General features: G+C 43.9%; 1 protein-coding gene across 1 annotated transcript; it reads right to left on the bottom strand.

Annotated features, from left to right (window-relative positions):
* Positions 1–16: 16 nt before the first annotated feature.
* FGF2 (fibroblast growth factor 2) lies at positions 17–19300 on the bottom strand (the record flags this gene model as incomplete). The annotated part of the gene is made up of 3 exons (XM_082282224.1): positions 17–258; positions 3791–3894; positions 19120–19300. The coding sequence occupies 3 exons, from the start codon at positions 19298–19300 to the stop codon at positions 73–75; spliced, it is 471 nt and encodes a 156-aa protein (XP_082138350.1). The 3' UTR covers positions 17–72.
* Between the last annotated feature and the right edge of the window lie 228 nt (positions 19301–19528).

Genomic DNA, 19528 nt, shown 5'->3' with positions numbered 1-19528 from the left:
CTTCGGAGAGGAGTAGGAAAGGCAATGTTTTTAGTGCTGTGTGGCACTGGTGTTCAGAATCTGCCATGGAAATCAGCTTTTAGCAGACATGGGAAGGAAAAGGATAGCTTTCTGTCCAGGTCCAGTTTTTGGTCCAGGTTTGTACTGTCCAGTTCTTTTCAGTGCCACGTACCAGTCCGAGTATTTCCGTGACCGGTAAGTGTTATAGTTATTGGATTCCAAACGCTCAAAAAAGAAACATTCTTCTGTTGCGTATTTCTAAAAGGGAAAAGAAAACACATTACTGGTGTAGCACCACAAATCAATTCTTCACATTCAGGGGAGTAACTTAACAAGAATATGAGCAGTACCTGTGGTTTTAAGAAATAGAGATTAACTGTTTCGCGACTGAAGAAAGATACTTACTGTGAAAATATTGTTAAAACTACCTACAAGAAGAGGTTTTACCTATGGTTCATTTATTGTCTCTAACACAGATCAAGCAGCTTTTAATTTGCTTTTAGTGTGTAATTCTTTGTTCAGATCAGAAAATGTATAAAGAAGCCTTTAAGAACAAAAACTTTAAGCAGAGTATAGACAATTCAGTACAACTGCCCAAGCTGGAAATTCAAGCAGAGACACCATCAAAAAAGGGTGAAAAAAATCCTTATTTTTCCCCAAAGCATACTTGATACCAGTGCTTTCCTACAGGATGCTGTCTATTTTCACATAAACCCCATCATTTAGGTGACAAATGGCAGTTCAGGCTTCATGAACTATGTATTCTTTAACATCTGCCAAAGGTGACATTTCAGGAGCTGGACTGCTTTCCAGCAAGAGCAGGATGCCAGCCACTGCAGTGTCAGTCTCAGCACCTGGAAAAACCCTGGATAGCTGTGGTTTTTTCCTTCAAATACACTTCATTCCAGGCTGCATTCAGAGTGCTGATCTGGCAGCAGAAGCGTTCACAGCACTTCGTGAAACACCTGAACTCCACTAACTAAATGCAGGTTATTCTCACATACATTCTTGGAACACAGTTTTAATCCATAACATCAAAAGACAAGAATTTCCCTTCAGGTCAAGTTCCTGAAGTCTGGTAAAACCTGGCCGATCGCAGCAAAACCACATAGCCATGACAGAACAAACAGGTCATATCCTTAAATAACAAATTATTTATTATAAAATACAAGTTAATCAAAACTCTTCCTTCCATGGGAAGTTTGGGAAATTTCTTCATTAAATGAAATAATCACATTTCATTCTATAAAGTCAAAGTATTTCATTCTTATAATAAACTCGAAAGTCAAAATAAGCCACATCAGATGGGAAATGGTTCAGTTTTTCCATCAAAAATCTGATGGAACAAATGCATTTCTGCACAAATATTTCCAGTTAAAAGAGCATTTTCCAAGGGGAGGTTTTGACTATCTGCATTCATAACCAGCCATTTCCTCCAGTGGTAGAGATCTCCTCTCCCCCACACTGAGTCTGTTAGTAAAGAGCAAGAAAATGCTCCATCAAAGCTGCAGCATCCAGGTTTCCAGACAAGAACATGACCCACTGCACCTCCACATAGATCACCAGGGTGAGCAGTGATCCACAGGCTGTGCAGTAAATCATCTTGCAGAGCCCAGCTCAGAACAAACCCTGCAGCATGTCTCAACAAGTAATTACAAAAACATCCAACAAGACGAAAAGCAGGCCTGAATAGTAATTTGCAAACGTAGTTCCGAAGATGTTGATTTATTTGTAACAAGGATGCTATGCAAATTGATCCTGGACACTGAAGAGTAATTAAAAAAACCCAGACTAAAAAGGACAGAATAGTACTTGAGTGACTGATGGATAAGAGGACTAAATTACGTGTTTAGAAATGAAAGTTCCATAATGTCCTAAATTTCAGCAGTGTTTCACCATGTGCAATTCACCACAAACATTTCCAGTGTACGCTCTTTGCAAGCTCTCGTGAAACACAGCCCTGCTCGAACTGAACAAGAGACGCTGGCAATTAGAAACAGTTTCCTGATTGTGTTCAGAGGCAGAAAATGGTAAAGGCACAGCCAGCCACAGACTGTTGGAAGTCACAGTGCAGCAATCCTCATGGAAAAACATTGCCAGTGCTACAGAAAACAGCCATGAAATTGCAGCAGCGTTTGTTAGGCTGGTTGGAGGAAAAAAAAAAAATTCTTAAAAGAGTAAGAGAGTTTGCACCTATGAATAACAACGTTGTGTGCAGCAAACATGATTCAAGTAATACCCATTTCCGGAAACAACACAAAAGAAAAAAGTTTTATAAGCTCAAGTGAGAAGCACAAAGTGACCCAACTTTACATATTCTGTGAGAGTAAGTCCGAGTGAACGGATGATACATGAAAGCATTTTGCTTTACAGGAACTACAGCTAAAACTGCTGCAAGGGAAGCATGTTCTACAACCAAACCCACCATGCAGCAGCAGGTCAGAAACCCCAAATATAAACACACCCCTGTGTGTTTTGTTTAATTTAACAAATGGTGCTAAACACCCTATTTTGACACTTCGCCGTCGCTCAGGGTACGGACTGCAATTAGAATGGGAAGCCAAATGCCACCGCACCAGCACCACAGGAAATTCCCAATTATCCTTAATTCAAGAATAGCACAGTGGACAACTCCTCACATTTTCTTCAACTGAGCTGTCACACAATATCCAAGTAACTTGAAGCAGGTTCTTTAACTGCATTCCTGAGCCCACACAAAACTCCCTGGAGCCAGAGCAGAGGAGCGCCCCAGGGAGCCCTGCTCCTGTAAAACTACGTTCAGTCTCATTTCATGGAGGCAGAGAAAGGGAATCAGAAGCAATTTCTGCAGCCCCTGGCACAGGTCTTTCATTAGCTGCAGTTCAGTCAGGGTTAGGAATGCACATTGTTAACCCCAGCCATCGGGAGGGAATTGCGCAGAGACTGAATGGGGCTGTGTGAATACACCAAAGCACCAATGATTACTGCAAACCGAAATTCTGGCAGAGTAGATGCCCTGCAGTGGTGCTTCACCAGGCACTGAAGGTTAAAATATGGATGAGGGGTTTACAGTGTCTATGTCTCATAAGCAAAATGAATGTAACTGCAGCTCTTAAAGCAAAATTTATCATCTGGCTCGGAGAGACATTAACTTCCAGAGTCTGCTGCACACACCGGCTTTAAAACACAGCTAAAAAATCAGCTGATTCCAATAAAACACACCAGAGTTTAAACTAAAACTAGTCTCACTAGAGAGCAGTTTAATTTACCCACATTTATATAACTTTTTAAATTTTATCATAACATTTTCAAAAATATTCTTCTTGCCAGTTTTCTACTTCAGAAGTAGAAGTGCCCAAAAAACCCTTGATTCTCTACAAAGGAAAATGAGAAAACAATTTATACAGATTAGTATCACGAAAGTAATTTTTTAAAAGAAATTGGCTTTACTTTCCACTTCAAAGAGGTCTTTTAAAATCACTTTATGTGAAAGTAAGTGAAAGAGGAAAAAATTACTCCTGAGGGTAAAAATACAAACACTCCATTCTTCATTTGTTTTTATAATTTCCTGATCACTGTGATTTTTTTTTTTCTCAGACAAGCCATTCCTCTTAAATTTTTCAGCTCCTGGGTAGGGCAAAAATACCCAACTCCTCTAGCTCCTATTTCAAGTAATTGACAGAAGCTGTGCAGCGCTCATTTTGCCTGATAAATCCCACACTGAGCAGCTCCCGCAGGAAGAGAGGCTACTCCACACAGCGAGGGCAGGACACACCAACACACACAGAGACATCAGGAAAGTGCTGCTTACCAAGGCCAGCAATCTGCCATCCTCCTTCATGGCCAGGAAGCGATTGGCACTGACACCTTTGATGGACACTACTCCTCGTTCCTCTGCCTGAAGCTGCAGCTTGACTGCGAACAAAAACAAAAGACAAAAGGTTTCATAGCCATCGTGGGATCACAGCACTTGACAGTCACTGCTTCAAACCCTGCACCATAGAAAGCTTCAGCTTGCAATGAGAATAAATTTTCAACCTTTGGCTTTCTGAATCCATTTTTATAAATGGCAATGGTGAGATTGAGTTATTCCATCTTCATTTCACAAAAAGGCAACTTAAAAACCCATTAAATTCCTTGAAAGCCCACTTAGGGCACAATCAACTGCTCCCAGAAAATAGAAATTTTTCACGGCAGTTTTTCCAGAGGTATCTCTCAATGTTTGCGCAACAGCATCGGACACTGAACGTACACAGCTCTGTACAGGCTGTCGGCGAGTGTGGGCTGCAGCTGAGACTATTCAGGTCCATATCACTGCCTAAGGGTTCTGGCAGTTCCCAACAGAGAAATATCCGTTAGTTTACCTCATCCATCCAACAAGTGGGTGGAACAAACAAACGGAACTGCAGCAATAGGTGAAGGCAGCAAAGGCACAGGAAACAGCATTACACAAATCAGGAACGTGTTTTGCTTCAATTAAAAGAAATTAAAGATTGTATAGAAAGGAAAACCTGTAAGGTCCTATCACACAGCTTTTAGCTACTACCTGTGGGTTACTTGCACAAAGCCTTAACTGATTTCTGTAGCCACAAATCAAACTCGGTAGTTTGGATGAACATCTGAAAGCTTCCCCTTCTGCCTGCCCTTGCCCGTTGTATACAACATCTCGGGCAAGAGCTCCCTTCACCCACCTGCTTTGGTGCAGCAGGTACTTTATTCTGTTTGGAGATGCAGTTTTAAATAGCTTGAGCTTTTCAGCCACCAGAATAAAAGCCCGAAGTGACTGTAAATTTTGGAGAAAGAGCATCTCTTGAGATTCAGAGAGAGGTTGTTGCGTATTTGGCTTTTTGTGGAAGGGAAAAAGAGACAGCACTGAAGAAACCAACCAAAACTCCAACAACAGGAATACAGGGACATGAAACTGTTGGGGTAATTGCTGCAAACCCTTTTTCAGGGTACAAGTAAAAAGTCAGGCGCAATTTCATCTCAGAATCAAGTATCCAAAATACAGCCCTCACAAGTTATGAGGCCAAAATCAGACTTGTGAACAGCTCCAAACACTTCAGTGTAACTCCTTAGCCTCTGGGGAAGCTACAATGTGGAAAAGTGCTCTGGGCAGGGACTGTGGGAAATAGACTTTTGAGATGTGCCCAAGCACACAGCTTTCACCACACACTTAACAAGAAACAGCTGTGGAACAGCTGAAAATTAATATTAATTACTGTAGTACTGACTTATTATGCTTCATGACTTTCTCTGGACAAAAACACACACGAAATCCTACAACATCACACCAGGCCAGAAGTTCAAATTCTGTGAAAATAAACTTCTGGTAAAGGTTTCTAAGTCCTGTAAAAATTTGTATAGTTTGGAGAAGCTTGTGAGAAGAAAAAAAAGCCCCAAGGTTTTCCTGCAGAGTTTGAAAAGAGCTGCAATACTCAAAGCCCCAAAATGAAAATCAGCTTCACTGGATTTTCCTCTCCAACTCCAAAAATACATGAACAAACAGAGCCAGAGTAATACTGTGAGTTTTCCAGGTTTCAGCATTATTTTATGGCTTTATTAATGCAGTGAATATTTGCCACAGGGTTACACTGAGCTGAAGATGCCAAGATACAACACAGCCTTACTAATCCAACACATTTTGACCACATGATCATCACCAGAAGTGACAATTTTAGGTTTAACCCACTCCAACTAAACTGGTTGTTAGAGAAATGTATCACTTGACACCGATGATCTGCATCTTTTGCAGCCTTCAATCACCAACAGCAACAGTTCAGACTCCATTCATCATTTCACATCTACTCCCAATACTTGTTCTCAGCATAACTGAACCTCAAAACCCGATTCATGAATGTCAAATAATTAAGACATCTGTAGCCCAAAAAAGTAGCAGAGATTGTTATGAAAGAGCTCCTTAACCAAGGGCTAAAAAGGCCCATTTTCCCAGATATTCTTGCAATCCTCTGAGGGCCCCTCTAGCACAGCAGTGAGTTATTTCCCTGTTCCCGTTCATGCCCTGCAATCCACGAGGAACCCAAGCACAAGGCTCTGCCTGATGCCTGCTGGTGTTGTGACAACACAGAGCTCGCCTGCTGAGAAAACATCTCCAGGGCTGGGGCTTCACCAGTTTTTAAATAAATAACTGGTCATCACCAAGTTATTAAATAAAACAGTACAACCAAGTCAAAGGACTGAGGAAATTTACAGCTCCTATTAAAGACTTTCTTTTCTATCATAATAAGCTTGATAGAATCATTCTGCCAAGTAAGAAGGAATGAATTGCAAGATGTACAAACGCACTTTTACACCAGCAGAGAAACTCTGAGTGACGTAGCTCAAGTGAATCTATGGTGCCTTCCAGTACTATAAAAATGGATAGAGAGGGAACAGTTTTTCCCAACAATACACGGAGGTTCTGTTAGAGATTCGTATTCACTGATGTTCTGGCTGAACAACACCATGAGCTACACCGTCCAACCCATATTTCCACTGGAACCAGTACAACTTGTGGCACTAAAGGAAGCTGGACCACACTGCAAAAGGCAGTGAAATGCTCTTTCACAGGATATGTGGCCAGGACAGATGTACAAGCTGCCAGTTAAACTGAACAGTGTATTTAATAGGCTTACAAATGGGCATTTCACAACTCGGAGAGACTTTTCTAAGAATATGGAAGTTGAAAAGTGGTATTTAATAGCATTGTGGTCAGCAAGGTTTCAGATTTCTGTTAAAAAATGGATCTTCCTTGCTTTTCTTAGAGATCTCAAAAAAAAAAAAAAAAATTTCCAAGGCAGTTTTGCACAGTCCAGTGCAGAAAATAATTCTAAGGACAAGTAGCTAGACAGGAAAGCTGTTAGCAAATGCAGAGAACAGAGAAAATATGGACATTTTCCAAAAGTATTTTTATTGTTCTGAGCACTAGAACTGGAAAATCACACGTACAATGCAAACTCTCAGGCCCTTTCACAGTTCTAACAAACCAAAGCTTTAGAGTGGCCCAGACCCAGTTACACTGCACAACTTAAACGGTCCCAAATGGTTTCACTGCTCTGCATCACAAAGGGTTTGGCCAAAAATCTCCTTCAAAAGTGGTTCATTTCAAAGAGCTTGGCAAAATCTCCCAACTTAATACTTCAGAAAAACAGAGCTACACATTCTGGAAGTTGCTCACGGTTGTGCTGGTACTACCTTTTGACTCCCAGTGGGAATCTACTGGTAAGCCCTTCACCCGGGGCAATCCCTGTGAGCAAAACCACGTGCTGGTATTTCACTCACAGCAGCTGCACTTGCTAAGATGTTCTGGGGCAGGAGAATGCCACAGGATCAGTAAGGAAAAGGGAAAATAAAGGTCACAGGGAGAAGAGAAAGCGACAAACACATTAGGAATAAAATAAAATAAAATAAAATAAAATAAAATAAAATAAAATAAAATAAAATAAAATAAAATAAAATAAAATAAAATAAAGCAGACAAAAAGAGCAAAGAGCAGTGAAGATGGGGCAGGGTAAAGGGCAGTACAGGAGGGTGCTGTACTGGAGCATGAGGCAAACACACTTCTGAAGTAGGTGGAATTTGAGGATGTATTAGCCAAAGGGATTAATAAAACCCCCATTTTCCTACTCCTCCACAAGGAAATGGGAACTCTAACCACTATATCAGAGAAACCTTAAAGTAAAAACCAGCTATGAGCCTCTGGCTTTGCACACATTTACACAGCAAACAAAGGTTTGATTACAGCCTCAGCTGCATTTTCACTATAACACACCTAGCAAACAGCCTACCCACAGACAGCCCCAGTAGCAGAATCACAGAAAACTCGGGTCAGAAGGACTCTGTCTAGTTCAGCCTCCTGCTCAAGAGCCTCCATCACTTCACAGTGAGAACTCTGCTTGCCACACTGAAGCTAAGGGAGCAGCTATGGGGAAGAGAGGACAAATTGGATACTATTTCAACCCCTGTTTTCACTAATATTCAGCTGCTTTATTGGAACTAAAAAGGTCACAAGCAAAACACCTCTCAGTTTATGAGAAGGGAGAGTTTCTGTACCCCCCAAAGAACCCAGGCCGCACGTCTCTGGATCAATGACTAGTGTTACTACAGTCTGCTGTGGAAAAGCTCAGGCCCAGCCAAAGGCTCAGGGCCCATCTCCAACATATTTGCAGAGGCCCTGTAAGGAAAATCCTTCCACGAGGCCCCCGAGTGACACTGCAGTGAAGCTGCAGCGCCAGCTCCCATCGCCCACCCTCCTGCACCTACGTGCCCACAGGAAAGCACAAAGCAGCTATTTTGCAGTCTCACTGCAGAGGTGGGTCAGCTCCAGAGGAAATAAGCATCAGAAATGCAAGGAAGTTCACAAAGAAAAGGAAGGGAAAAGTGAGACTCAACAACGTTTCGTTAAATGCATCACCCTACAGCCGAATTTCCGCTCTGCCATACTCTGTGGCTGAAGTTGGCCATTCCTTCATGCTCGGGGGCAACATCTAGTCCCAGACAGGTGTCCAAGCAAAACACAGGGAGTCAGACGTGCTTGCTCCACACCTAACACGTCAAACCCTCCCAAACCCAGGGGCTGCTTCAAAGCTACACATGCATTTACAAACATACCTATATTAACACCCCCATTCTAGCATTTCCTGCCTGCTGGACCAGATCCAAACCCGAGCCCACGAGCTGGTGATGCCTACTGTAACTTATCTCCAGGAATTACAAAAATCTTTGTCTCTCTGTCCCACAACAGTCTCTGACAGTTTCTGATATCTCTTTCTCAAAGGCACACTAAGCAATTCAACATCTGCTATCTGATAAGCGCTGACATACGAGGCATCCTCAAGTCTTCAGACCGCGAACAAGAGAACAACTTGCTCACTTTCATACGCTCATGGCAAAATTGAGCCACTGCCAGAGTCACTGAAGCACACGCTGCCTAAAACCTGGAACACACGTGAGGGGGAGAGAGGAGATACAGAGATGAGAAACAGCCAGCAAATCTTACCAGGAGAGGTGGGCTGCTAATAAACCAAACCATTAGGATTGCAACAAAAACAATCAAGCACACGGAGTGTCACAGTGAGAAACAGTGAGTCACACTCCCATACAAAGGCACATTTCTTTGCTTTTGCATGACAACATTCTAAGTGTATCTTTTTCCTTTTTGCCAGCCAGAGGCATAAAACCACTCGCAGACAGACCCGAGGTCTCCAAAATGTAAACATCTACAACAAAAATACACACTACTGAAACAAAAACACTTCAGGAAGTTCCGGTTACACTTAAGAGTAAACCAAGGCTTTAAGCAGAACAGTAATTTGTGTAACTGTTTAAGCATCGACCCGCTAATCTAATCAACCACATTAACATGAACATTCCCAGATTTATTTAAGAGTTTTCACCTTTTTAAGTAGTACAGATAGTAAATACAATGGAAATTATTTCCCTTTTCAGTTTACTCACCTATTCTGATTTATATCTTGACATCAATTCCTACAAATATCCAGCTCTACCTAACATGCACCTGTGGCACTGGGAATCCTCCCCACAAAACACTGATTACCAAATACACAGTATTCTCTGGTGCTCCCTATAAATTTCATACAAAAGACAGTAAAGTCATCCTGCAGAACAGTAATTTCAGAACAGTGTGACATCCAACACTTCTGGCACCAGTGTGACACTGTGCTCCTTGCCTGTGTGCCCACATGTAAAACACGCACAGCCACGCTTCTCCATTTCTCACAGCTCGCATAATCTGGATGATCAAACCTAATCAAGCCCTTTAAAAATGTCATGCAAAAGCAAATCCAGAGTTTCTGGATTCTGCTTACAAAGCACAACTTGGGCATTTTGCGCTGCCGAGTAAAGTAAACAGCAATTGCTTCGAGTTATGAAAGGATTTAATACGCCAGAAACTCCAAGTCACCGTCATGTAAAACCCTTCTAAATGACTTCTGCCACACTCTTTGCTGACTCCTTGGCATTGCAGATGAACTGATGCATCTTTGGAAGCCAAGAGAGCAAAACCAAACAGAAAAAATACCTAACTTTACCTGAGAAGAACTTCATTCATTACTGGGTACAGGTAATAAAGCTTAGTCTCCAAATTACCAGTATTTTCACCCCAAATTCTTGATTTAGAAAAATGTTTCAGGGTTTCCTTATGAAAATAATAATGCATGCCTGCTCATATGTAGTTTTTTTAAGACTTTTCCTAAAGGGCTTTTCTTAGAAAGGGTAAGGCAATCCCCCATGTTGCTTTCATTTGCTTTCGCTTCATTTAGTATTCACTGAAGTAAATCGTAGAATAACCACTTTTGGGTGCTCAACTTTAGAACAAAGCTGGTGCAATTGTTCAGCCAACTCAGCCATATCAGAAGACACATACAGAACTTGCAGAAATTCGGCTTTATGTGTACTGTGCGTTCACTCATCTTGTAACTATGACCTGTTTTTCACTTGCAGCAAAACAAGCACATAAAACCGGGGACAACCTAAGGCAAACACGGAACGGCATTTCAGAAGATGGAAAAGGTAAAACGTCTCATTTTTAGAAGGTATTTTGTAGTGTCCCTCCTCCAAGTACAACTCACACAACTACTCAGCAGTACTCAGTATTTCAGGGCCGTGACTGATGTCGGAGCAGTAACACATGAGATGAAAGGAAAAGACTGCCAGAGCAGTGGTGAGACACTGCCAACCCATAGGCTCAGTAAGCCTCACTGTCACAGCTGGAAAGGAAAAGCTGGATTTTAGGAATGCCAAGAAGAATCAGTAAATTGGATCAGAGATTCTGGAGCACAGTGGTGAAAGAGGAACTCCATCAGGCACCAGGGTGTAGAGAGATGGCACAGCAGACAGGGGGAGCAAGAAGGAACAACCCCATACAGAGGAGCTCCTGTGAATTAAGCTGCCTTTTAGAGCTGATTGCTCTTAACCTGGCCAAAAGGTTGAGACAGTGACTACGCTGGGTTTGCACTTCCCCTATCTCCAATACCAGTGATACTGATCACTGAGACTCTAATAAATATTTATGCAAAAAGTCAAAAGAAAACCCCAATCAAAAGCCATACATGTGCACATACAGTATTGCACTGGTGCCTGCCCATCTCCTTTATTGCAAGGACAGTGCAAATGCCACATTAAGCCCAGAGTCTTACTTCATCCTCCTATTTCATCCCCTTCCATCAAGCTGTGTGACCACCCTGTGCTGACCTTTAAATAAAGCATCCACAGGGGAACAGCAGGCATTGCAGTGAAGGACAAGAGTTGTCAATCACTGCTGACCCAGCTCAGTAATGGATCCCAGCCTTCACAAAAAGACTCTAATTTGCTTTTGAATGCAGCCTTGCTTGAGTAAAGAGTTTTCTTTATAGGAAACCAAATTCCTTAACTGAAAATAAAACACACCGTGCATATTTGGGTAACACTCCTCACTTTCATTCTGAAGACATTCACCATACTAAGAAGGGACACGAGCACTTTCCTGACAACAAAAGAGAGACCTTGGAAGCTTTCAAGAGAGACCTTGCAGCTTGGAAGAACCTACCTGGCTCCCTGCTGCTTCAGCCAGACCATCGCTAGTGCTCATATTCTGGTTTAGATCTATGTGATGGTTTCAATGTCCACAATGCTCCTGACATCCCTGCAAGAAGATGCTCCTGAAGTACACCAGCTACAAGCACTGGCCATCACACTGTCTCACCCTAACCACATCAAAGCAGCAGCCAGGCATCCCACTCCTAGCAGCGTTTTCTCCTAATAAAACATCACACAGACAATATTGATCCATGGGACTAGAGCCTGATCACTGGAAAACACCTTACCACCACTGATACTTGCTGTAGCACAGTTAAGTGCTCTGGAAGATGCTACTGCTTGAAGCAGTAAAGCAAGCAGAAGGTTAGGACTGAAACAAATAGCACCTGGCAACATGAGGCAGTTCTGAGCACCTCTTCAGCTTTGAGGAATTCCTGCATTTCTAAGGACATGAGAATTGTACATCTTTTTCCTCCATTTTCCTGAATGAACTACATTACCATTAGCAAAACATCCATAGTGAATCTGTAAACATCTGTAAAAACCACAAAATGAATCCTTCCTATTTACATACTCCGAGGCATGGCCAGGAGCACGTTCAACTGTTTATCCCAACTGCTCCACGACAGATGGAATCCACATACTATTTCCCAGGAGCTGCTCAGCCTAACAGGTCTGTGCAGCAGGATTCCCTAGAGACTTCTCAACAGAAGTGCCAGCCTCTCCCATACAGCCCCTGTATGGCCCCCAGTGGCTGTTTCTCCACACTAACCCATGTTCCTCGTTTTGCATCCATCTCTGTTCCCACAGGTACCAGTAGGGCCCATGGAGAAACTGCACACAACCACTCCACAGGTGTGGTTCCCTACACTCAGGAATGTCGGTCTCTCCGCTGGTCTTCCCAGAGTTGTGGGACTGTATGAACATTCTCTGTAATGTAGTCCCAAAATTACTATTCTAACCTGAAATAAAACATAGGTGACAACTGCATGGACTCTTCAAGACAACCCTCTGGGAAGAAGTTGTATACTGTCCTGCATTTTAACAGATGAGATGGGTCAGGACATGGCACCACAGGACAGGCAGTGACAATCAGCTGCCACTGGAGAGGGGCATTCCGTGTCCCTCCATTCCACACTCCCAGCCTCAGGCTCCTACCACCACCCTTGCACCAGCTCTCACACCTCTCTTGACATTTCAGTGATGGGCATGTGGATTAAAATTAAACACATGAAGATTTTTAGCCCAGTACCCAGAAACACCAAGAAAAGATAGTCTGCTAAAAAACTGGTGCCAGTCCCCAGAGGTAACACTCTGACCTTCCCCCAAGCACAGATTGAGGTATTGTGGCAACTGCGCACTCGAGTATGTTAAGGACATCCTTTATCAGCAAAAATAACCCCAAAGCTACACCCCCACAGAATGGCACAGGGCATCTGAGAATAATAGGTACGTTTGCATCAGGCATTGTGGGCCAGCCTGAGAGTGGAAAGGAAAGAACCAAGAAACAGACTACAAATATTTTCGAGCTGTATCACAGCTGACATCTCTCCCTGCTCTTACAAAACACCACCATACAGGATTCCATAGCCACGGGTACCGGGATTTTGTGACTTGCACATTCCAGGAATGCTAATAATTGTGGTTTTGTGAGACCTACTGAAATCCCATCAAAAGGTAACAGACATGCCAGTGATCTCTGCAGCACAAGAGCAGAATTTCACCACACTGCCACTGCACATGGCATCTGCACCCTACTTTGCCCTTTCCCAGTACCCTCAGTAACCTTATCCTTTGAATCATTCGGGCAATGTGGTTTCAAGCTCTAGAAGTCAAACATGAGTGGCAGGCTCACCCAGGTCACTCCACCAACAGAGGACCATGACAGCTCCTGCAAGACGACCTCCACCCAACTCTGCAGACATCATCTCATTTGTATTCTCAGCTGATCCTATCAGGCTCCAGTCAAAATCTGGCCCTACCCTGAACAAACAAAGAACTACGTAAGATAATAACCCTAAAATGCCACCAGCACTCCAGAGAGTTGCCCTTTTAACGTTTTTATTGACACATCTGGAGGCAGCAGAAGAGGCAGACAGGAAAAAGTTTACCCGTATATTGTCACCAAACACTACTGAAAACAATGAAGGATGAGAAAGTTGCTTTGTTTTGAAATGCATAGTCTTAAACAGGTACTAACAAAAGCAAAGGCTATTAACTCTCCATCAGGATTGAAACACTATCTCATTACCAACTTTAAGCCTTCAAAATCAAGCCATAAACATTTCAAATATTGCTTGGCATAGATATTCAATTGACAGATTCCATACACTTATGTATGTTCTTCAGCAACAGTAACTTGAGCATTCTCTGGACTGCATTGAGTCTGGTTTGGTTTTATTAGATAACTGCTCTAAACACGCTGTCACCAACAGTCAAGAGCACCATTAACTCCAGGGTCATTAACCAGTTCAGCACAATCCATCACCGCCCAAGTATCCTGAAACAGATGGCCAGCGATCCCAGGGCAATCTCCTAAGAGTGCTAAAAACCATAATGATCAAATAATTATTTATTAGAACTGCCTGCCATATCTGTAATCCAGGGGAGCTCGGGAAAGCTTACAGAAACAAAGTGACACTGAAAGGATTATGATTTAAAATTCAGGTTGAGTTACTAACATCATTCACTTTCTATAAAATGCTTTTAAATATGACCCCACTACAGATAAACTTTTTCTTAGAATCAGTTGCACAAATTTTAAGCATTTATGAACCAAACAAAAACCAACAGCAGCCCCCTGATCTCACTACATGTTATCTGTATTTGTCTTTTCCAGCTCTGGGTGTGCAGTGGCTAACAGGAGTTGGATTATCATTTTCATGCAAACAAGACTATGTAAGTACCTAAAAACACTCCTGATTTCCAAAGTGACACAATTTAAGGGCTAAATCCTGCCCTCTAGTGTACCTGTGCGTGGTGGTGCCCTTGGAACCTTCCCCACTCCCAAACTGGGCAGAGAACAGCTGAGAGGGACAGGACAGTTCACTGCCCACTGGAGACATCTTGTATTGCTTTGGTCCACCTTTAGAGTGTACCTGCTACTGGATCACACAGCTCCGGGGTGGGCAAGGCTCACTAGGATCCGGGATAGAGGATTAGCACACACATGACAGATGAGAGGGCATCCTCCCCTGAGCAGGACCATGCAGGAACATGATGGTATTTCTATGACAAAAGAAGCAGAACAAAGCACATTCCCAACTTTTTCACACGGGGTGTCTCTGCTACCTCATCCCCTAAAGGCAGCTACATCCAGGAGCCAAGAGGAATTTCTGGGCTATGCCACAACGTACTTGGCAAAGCAGTTAAGGTCTGCGCAACAGATTAAAAGTAATGCAGAAAGAGTGTGTTTCCAGAAGGACTTGGGTAGAAGCCATGTATTTGAACGTTAAGGGGCAGGGTTTTTTTAAAAGAAGAGTCACCTCTCACTTAGTGCTAAGATTTGGAACAGATCTTGCCCTGTCAACAGCTCTGGCTATGTCTTTGGGACACCAAAACGGGAAAGGAGATATTCCAAGTCCCAAACAACATATGCACCTATAAAAGTTAAACACCAGGTACTGAACCTTCTTACGAAAACACTTCCTGACATTTGCTCAGCTTCCTCTTTCTGAGGATCACCATGAGTTTTCTCCCATTGTATGATCAGTGATCAGATTTTCATCATCTTCACTGAGCTGCTCTAAAAGTCAGCCTATATTTCAGCAGAGTCTTTCCACAACCATTTAAATGTTGTGTGAGAGAAAAGTCAAAATCTTAACATTAACAACTACTTATGAAAGGAACCTTCATAAGAAATTTTCCTGGACCAGTACTACCCTATTTTACATTTTCTTCAGATATTTATGGAAGAGGAGAGAGGTACTGAGCAGGAAGAAGGTATTTCAGACATCTGCACGGTTGACTGAGCTCACACAGCTGAATCCTTTCCAAGTGAGAGGCTGGAGCCTTGTCACCTCATTAAGGAGTGGACAAGAATGGCTCGGGATCCCTTGGATACTGTCTTGGGTTATGCTCATCATGAAACAAACCTGCTTAAGAAATTCTGGAAATGCATAAATGCCAACCATTCCTCATTTAGGGGAACTGTGAAAGGAACCAGCTGTACTACTAGATATGTTCTATATGTATGGATAAGTGTTCTCTTTCCATTCCCCATGCTTTTCTCCCCTCACCAGTACTGTAGCCTCTTTGAGGGAAACACCTCTGGAGAGTTTCTAAAAGTCTTTCCAAAAACACTGCGTTCTTTGTACGTTTTCCAGGGCATAAATCAAAAGTTGTTGATCAACAACAACAAAAAACCAGCCATGTTTTTTGTTTTGCTTTAAACAACAAAACTCTCAGCAAGCGCCCTCTGTTTCTTGTTTGCCTGAAAGTACTTCTTCAAGGGAAAAAACTCAGGATGGAGTCCCCAGAGTGTGTCCAAAGGGGCACTTCACTGGAGTCACTGCAGCACACACGTCAGATGTGGCAATAAAGGCCATGGAAGACGCCCTGTCCTGGTTTTCAGCTGCGTGAATCATATGATCCCAATCCTCCAGCACGCAGGACGTCAACTTCCATTCTTAATTTCATTAACCACACAATTATGAATAAATGAATGTGAGTGGGGTGAGTATAAAACCGTGCCATGACATAAAACAGATAAGTATGTCAAATAGAGGAAGGAGGAGGGGAACAAAAAAGGACATGGATCATGGAAATTTGTTTGTAGTATTAAAGCTTTGGTCTGAAACGTAAGGAGACAGTAATTTGCCTTCTAAAATAAGAACTTCTTTAAAAGTAAGGATGATGTGCTACTGAAATGTTATTTTGTATAATTAATTCCTAAGAATAGCAGCAACCACAAGTATCTCTACGAACTGTCCTTTCATTATTTCTAAACCAAATTGTGCAAAGACATGGTATTCTTTTTTCAAAACCACCTTAAAAAACCTTTTGCTCAGCTAAGAAAATCACCCTGAATTACTTGAGGTGTATATTTTCATTGCTAATTTCTTTTTTAAAGTCCTCTCACACTGTCCAAGATTTATTGCCTTCTGCCATGCCAGGAATACCATGAGATTTCACAGGGACTTCCACAGAGCAGCACTCACCAGGTCAGAGTTGAGCAGAGTCGTGTGGAATGACGTATTTACAGCAAAGATGCTAAGGATGTGAACCATGCAATGCCCCAGCAATGAGCCTCACTGATGCTTCCAGCACTGATTATTTTCTGCTTCTCAGAACTAGGGTTCTTCCAGGAAAAAAAAAAAAAAAAAGAGAAAGGAAGAAAGAAAAAGCCACAAGCCAAGAGCTGTCTGATAATGAGAAAAGGAGAGCATGGCAGCAAGGGACAAGGGAGCAGCTCAGGTGTGGTGGCATTTCTGTCCCCAGGTGTGTTCACTGGAAGCAAATCCCAGCAGCTCCCAGGTGTATCACATTTACAAACTACTCTTTTTAAACAAAAGGGTTTTCTACACTTGGCCAGCAAGTGCCAAGCTGAGGGTGCCCGAGGAGCTGACTTGGTGCAGCACAGGGCAGAGGCCACATCACCCACATACAACTCAGGTTTTCCTTTACCTGCTGGCACCATTTGTTCAAGAGGAAAAAAGGTCAGAAAAGAGAGGAGCTTCAGAGAGGGAAGCACCAAAGGAAAGGGGAAAGAATACTTGTGATCAGATAGTACTGAAGAGGCAGGGAAGAAAAAGTACAGAGGCAAAATGAGGAGCCCAAAAAAAAAGACAGCAAAAATACAGCTATAGGTCAAAACAGAAAAACCTGGAAGAATAAGGCAGTATCATCAAGATTAGAAATATTTTCAAGCACAATTCACTACTAGGAAAGCACAGGATGACAGTTGAAAATTTTAATATTGATAAGGCTCAACAGGAAGACAAAACACACATTCAATGGACTCAAGAATGAAAAACAAGTATTAGTTTTACTGAGAGAATAATAAAACAAGGCAGGGAGGAAGAGATGATTAAGGGGGAGCTCCATGCTGAAAAAGGCAGCAGTGATAAATACCACCTCCACTCAGAGCAGCGTGGCTCAGCCAGGTGAGCACAGACCAACACACACCACTACCTGCACTTTTCAAAAGCAGAAACAGGGAATGAGGCAAGAACCCAACAGCCATGACAATGTCTTGGATCCAGCTTCAGCCTTGTACATCCTTCACTCAACATCACCTCCCTTTGTAGTAGGTTTCCAGCACATTTTCATAGTTACTCCGAGGGTTAGGTGACACATCTGATGAACTAATGAGATTTATTTCCTTTAAGGATTCCTGTTACAGGATTTCTTTGGAATTGTTGGGTAAAACTAATTGTTTTGCAAAAGGTGAATGTCCAGTGTGGAAAGTAGTATTAAGAACCTTTGGTCTGTTTCCTCACTTCGTTCTCCCCCAAGTTTAGCCCGGTCCCTGCATCCATTACTCAGAGCACAGGTGCAACGCAGACAAAGAATCCTAGTAAGGCATTTCACCTGCTTCTCATGCCAAGTGCCTGCAGGCAGGCCCTGCACAATAACAGCTTCTCTCCAACCAGGAATCGCACTGGGATGACCTGACAGCTAGGCAGCAACTCCCTGTACCTGCTCTGAAGGAAATGCCTCACAGGCACATCAAAAACTCACCACTACATCCACAAAACCTCCATACTGAACACTTCCAAAGTATTCTGAGCTCTGTAGAAGGCATTTGGTTCATGGGACCAAAAGGAGCCTGTGTTGGTAACAGCAACCTGCCACACGCTCCCTGCAAGCCTATAACCAACTCAATCCATGGGCTGTGTTCCCAGCCCAGGAGCCTCTCCCTCCCTTCAAAAGATCATGTATTGGAGGGACGACCTCCTTCCTGCTGCTGCTGGAATCCATAGGTTTTATCTGTAGCTGAACCGTCGTTAATTAAGTTAGCAAAAAAAAAAAAAAAAAAACAAAAAACAACCACACAATATGCAACATTTTAAGTCAAAAAGATGGTCTGACAGCAGTTTGTTATAAACCCTGCTGCTTCCTTGGCCAGATTTACCCCTCTGTTCCTAAGAGTACCTGTATGCCAAAAGGGCTCCTACTCAGGAGCACCTACCCGCAGTGGGAAAAAGAACAACCTTCTCTGTACCTTGATGCTTCCAACGCATTCACCGCCGCCGTGTGGAGCCGGCAAGTGCCATTACACCCGTTTAAGGGCCACGCAAACAAACTCGAGACCCCTTCAAGCCCGTAACCAAACCTCTGTGCACCTGACGAGCTCTGTACCCAGCAGGTTGAGCGCGAAGCCGCCAGCGAGGCTTTGCCCCGGGACACTCCGCGGGTGCCGGTGGGGGACCATCCGCCGCAGCACGTGTGTATGAATTAACTCGGTATGAATTAACTCCGTCTGCGTACTCGCGGTTATGCACAGAGGAACATTCGGCACATTTACGGGCGCTTTCCAAGCAGGGCTCGCTGCCGAAGCTTCGGCAGGGCAGGACGGCCGAGGCACGGCCCCTCTCGCAGCCCCACTGCCCGGGCGAGGACCCGCCCGCCCTCCCGCCCGCGGTGGTCCCGGGACACACTCACTGTGCGGGTCGCTCTTCTCGCGGACGCCGTCCACCTTCCCGTCGGGGTTGATGCGCAGGAAGAAGCCGCCGTTCTTGCAGTATAGGCGCTTGGGGTCCTTGAAGTGCCCCGGGGGAAAGGCGCCGCTGCCGCCGTCGTCGGGCAGCGTGGCGATGCCCCCCGCCGCCGCCGCCGCCGCCATGCGCCGGGCCCCGGCGGCACCGCGCCGCGCCGGGCCCCCGCCGCCCCCCGCCGCCAGCGTCGGGCGGCCTCGGCCCCTACCGCGGCCGTCCAGCCTCGCCTCGCAAGCCGCGAGCCCCGCCGAGCTCCCGACACGTCCCGTCCCCGCCGGCCCGCGGGAGCTGCGCAACGGTGCTGCTGGATCGGGAGAGCGGGAGGCAGGACAGACGGCAGAGCCGAGCACGCCGGG

This window comes from Coloeus monedula (genome assembly GCF_965178545.1).
Source record: "Coloeus monedula genome assembly, chromosome: 5".
Lineage (NCBI taxonomy): Eukaryota > Metazoa > Chordata > Aves > Passeriformes > Corvidae > Coloeus > Coloeus monedula.
The sequence above is the reverse complement of the archived record's forward strand: the minus strand, read 5'-3'. Positions and strand labels throughout refer to the sequence as shown.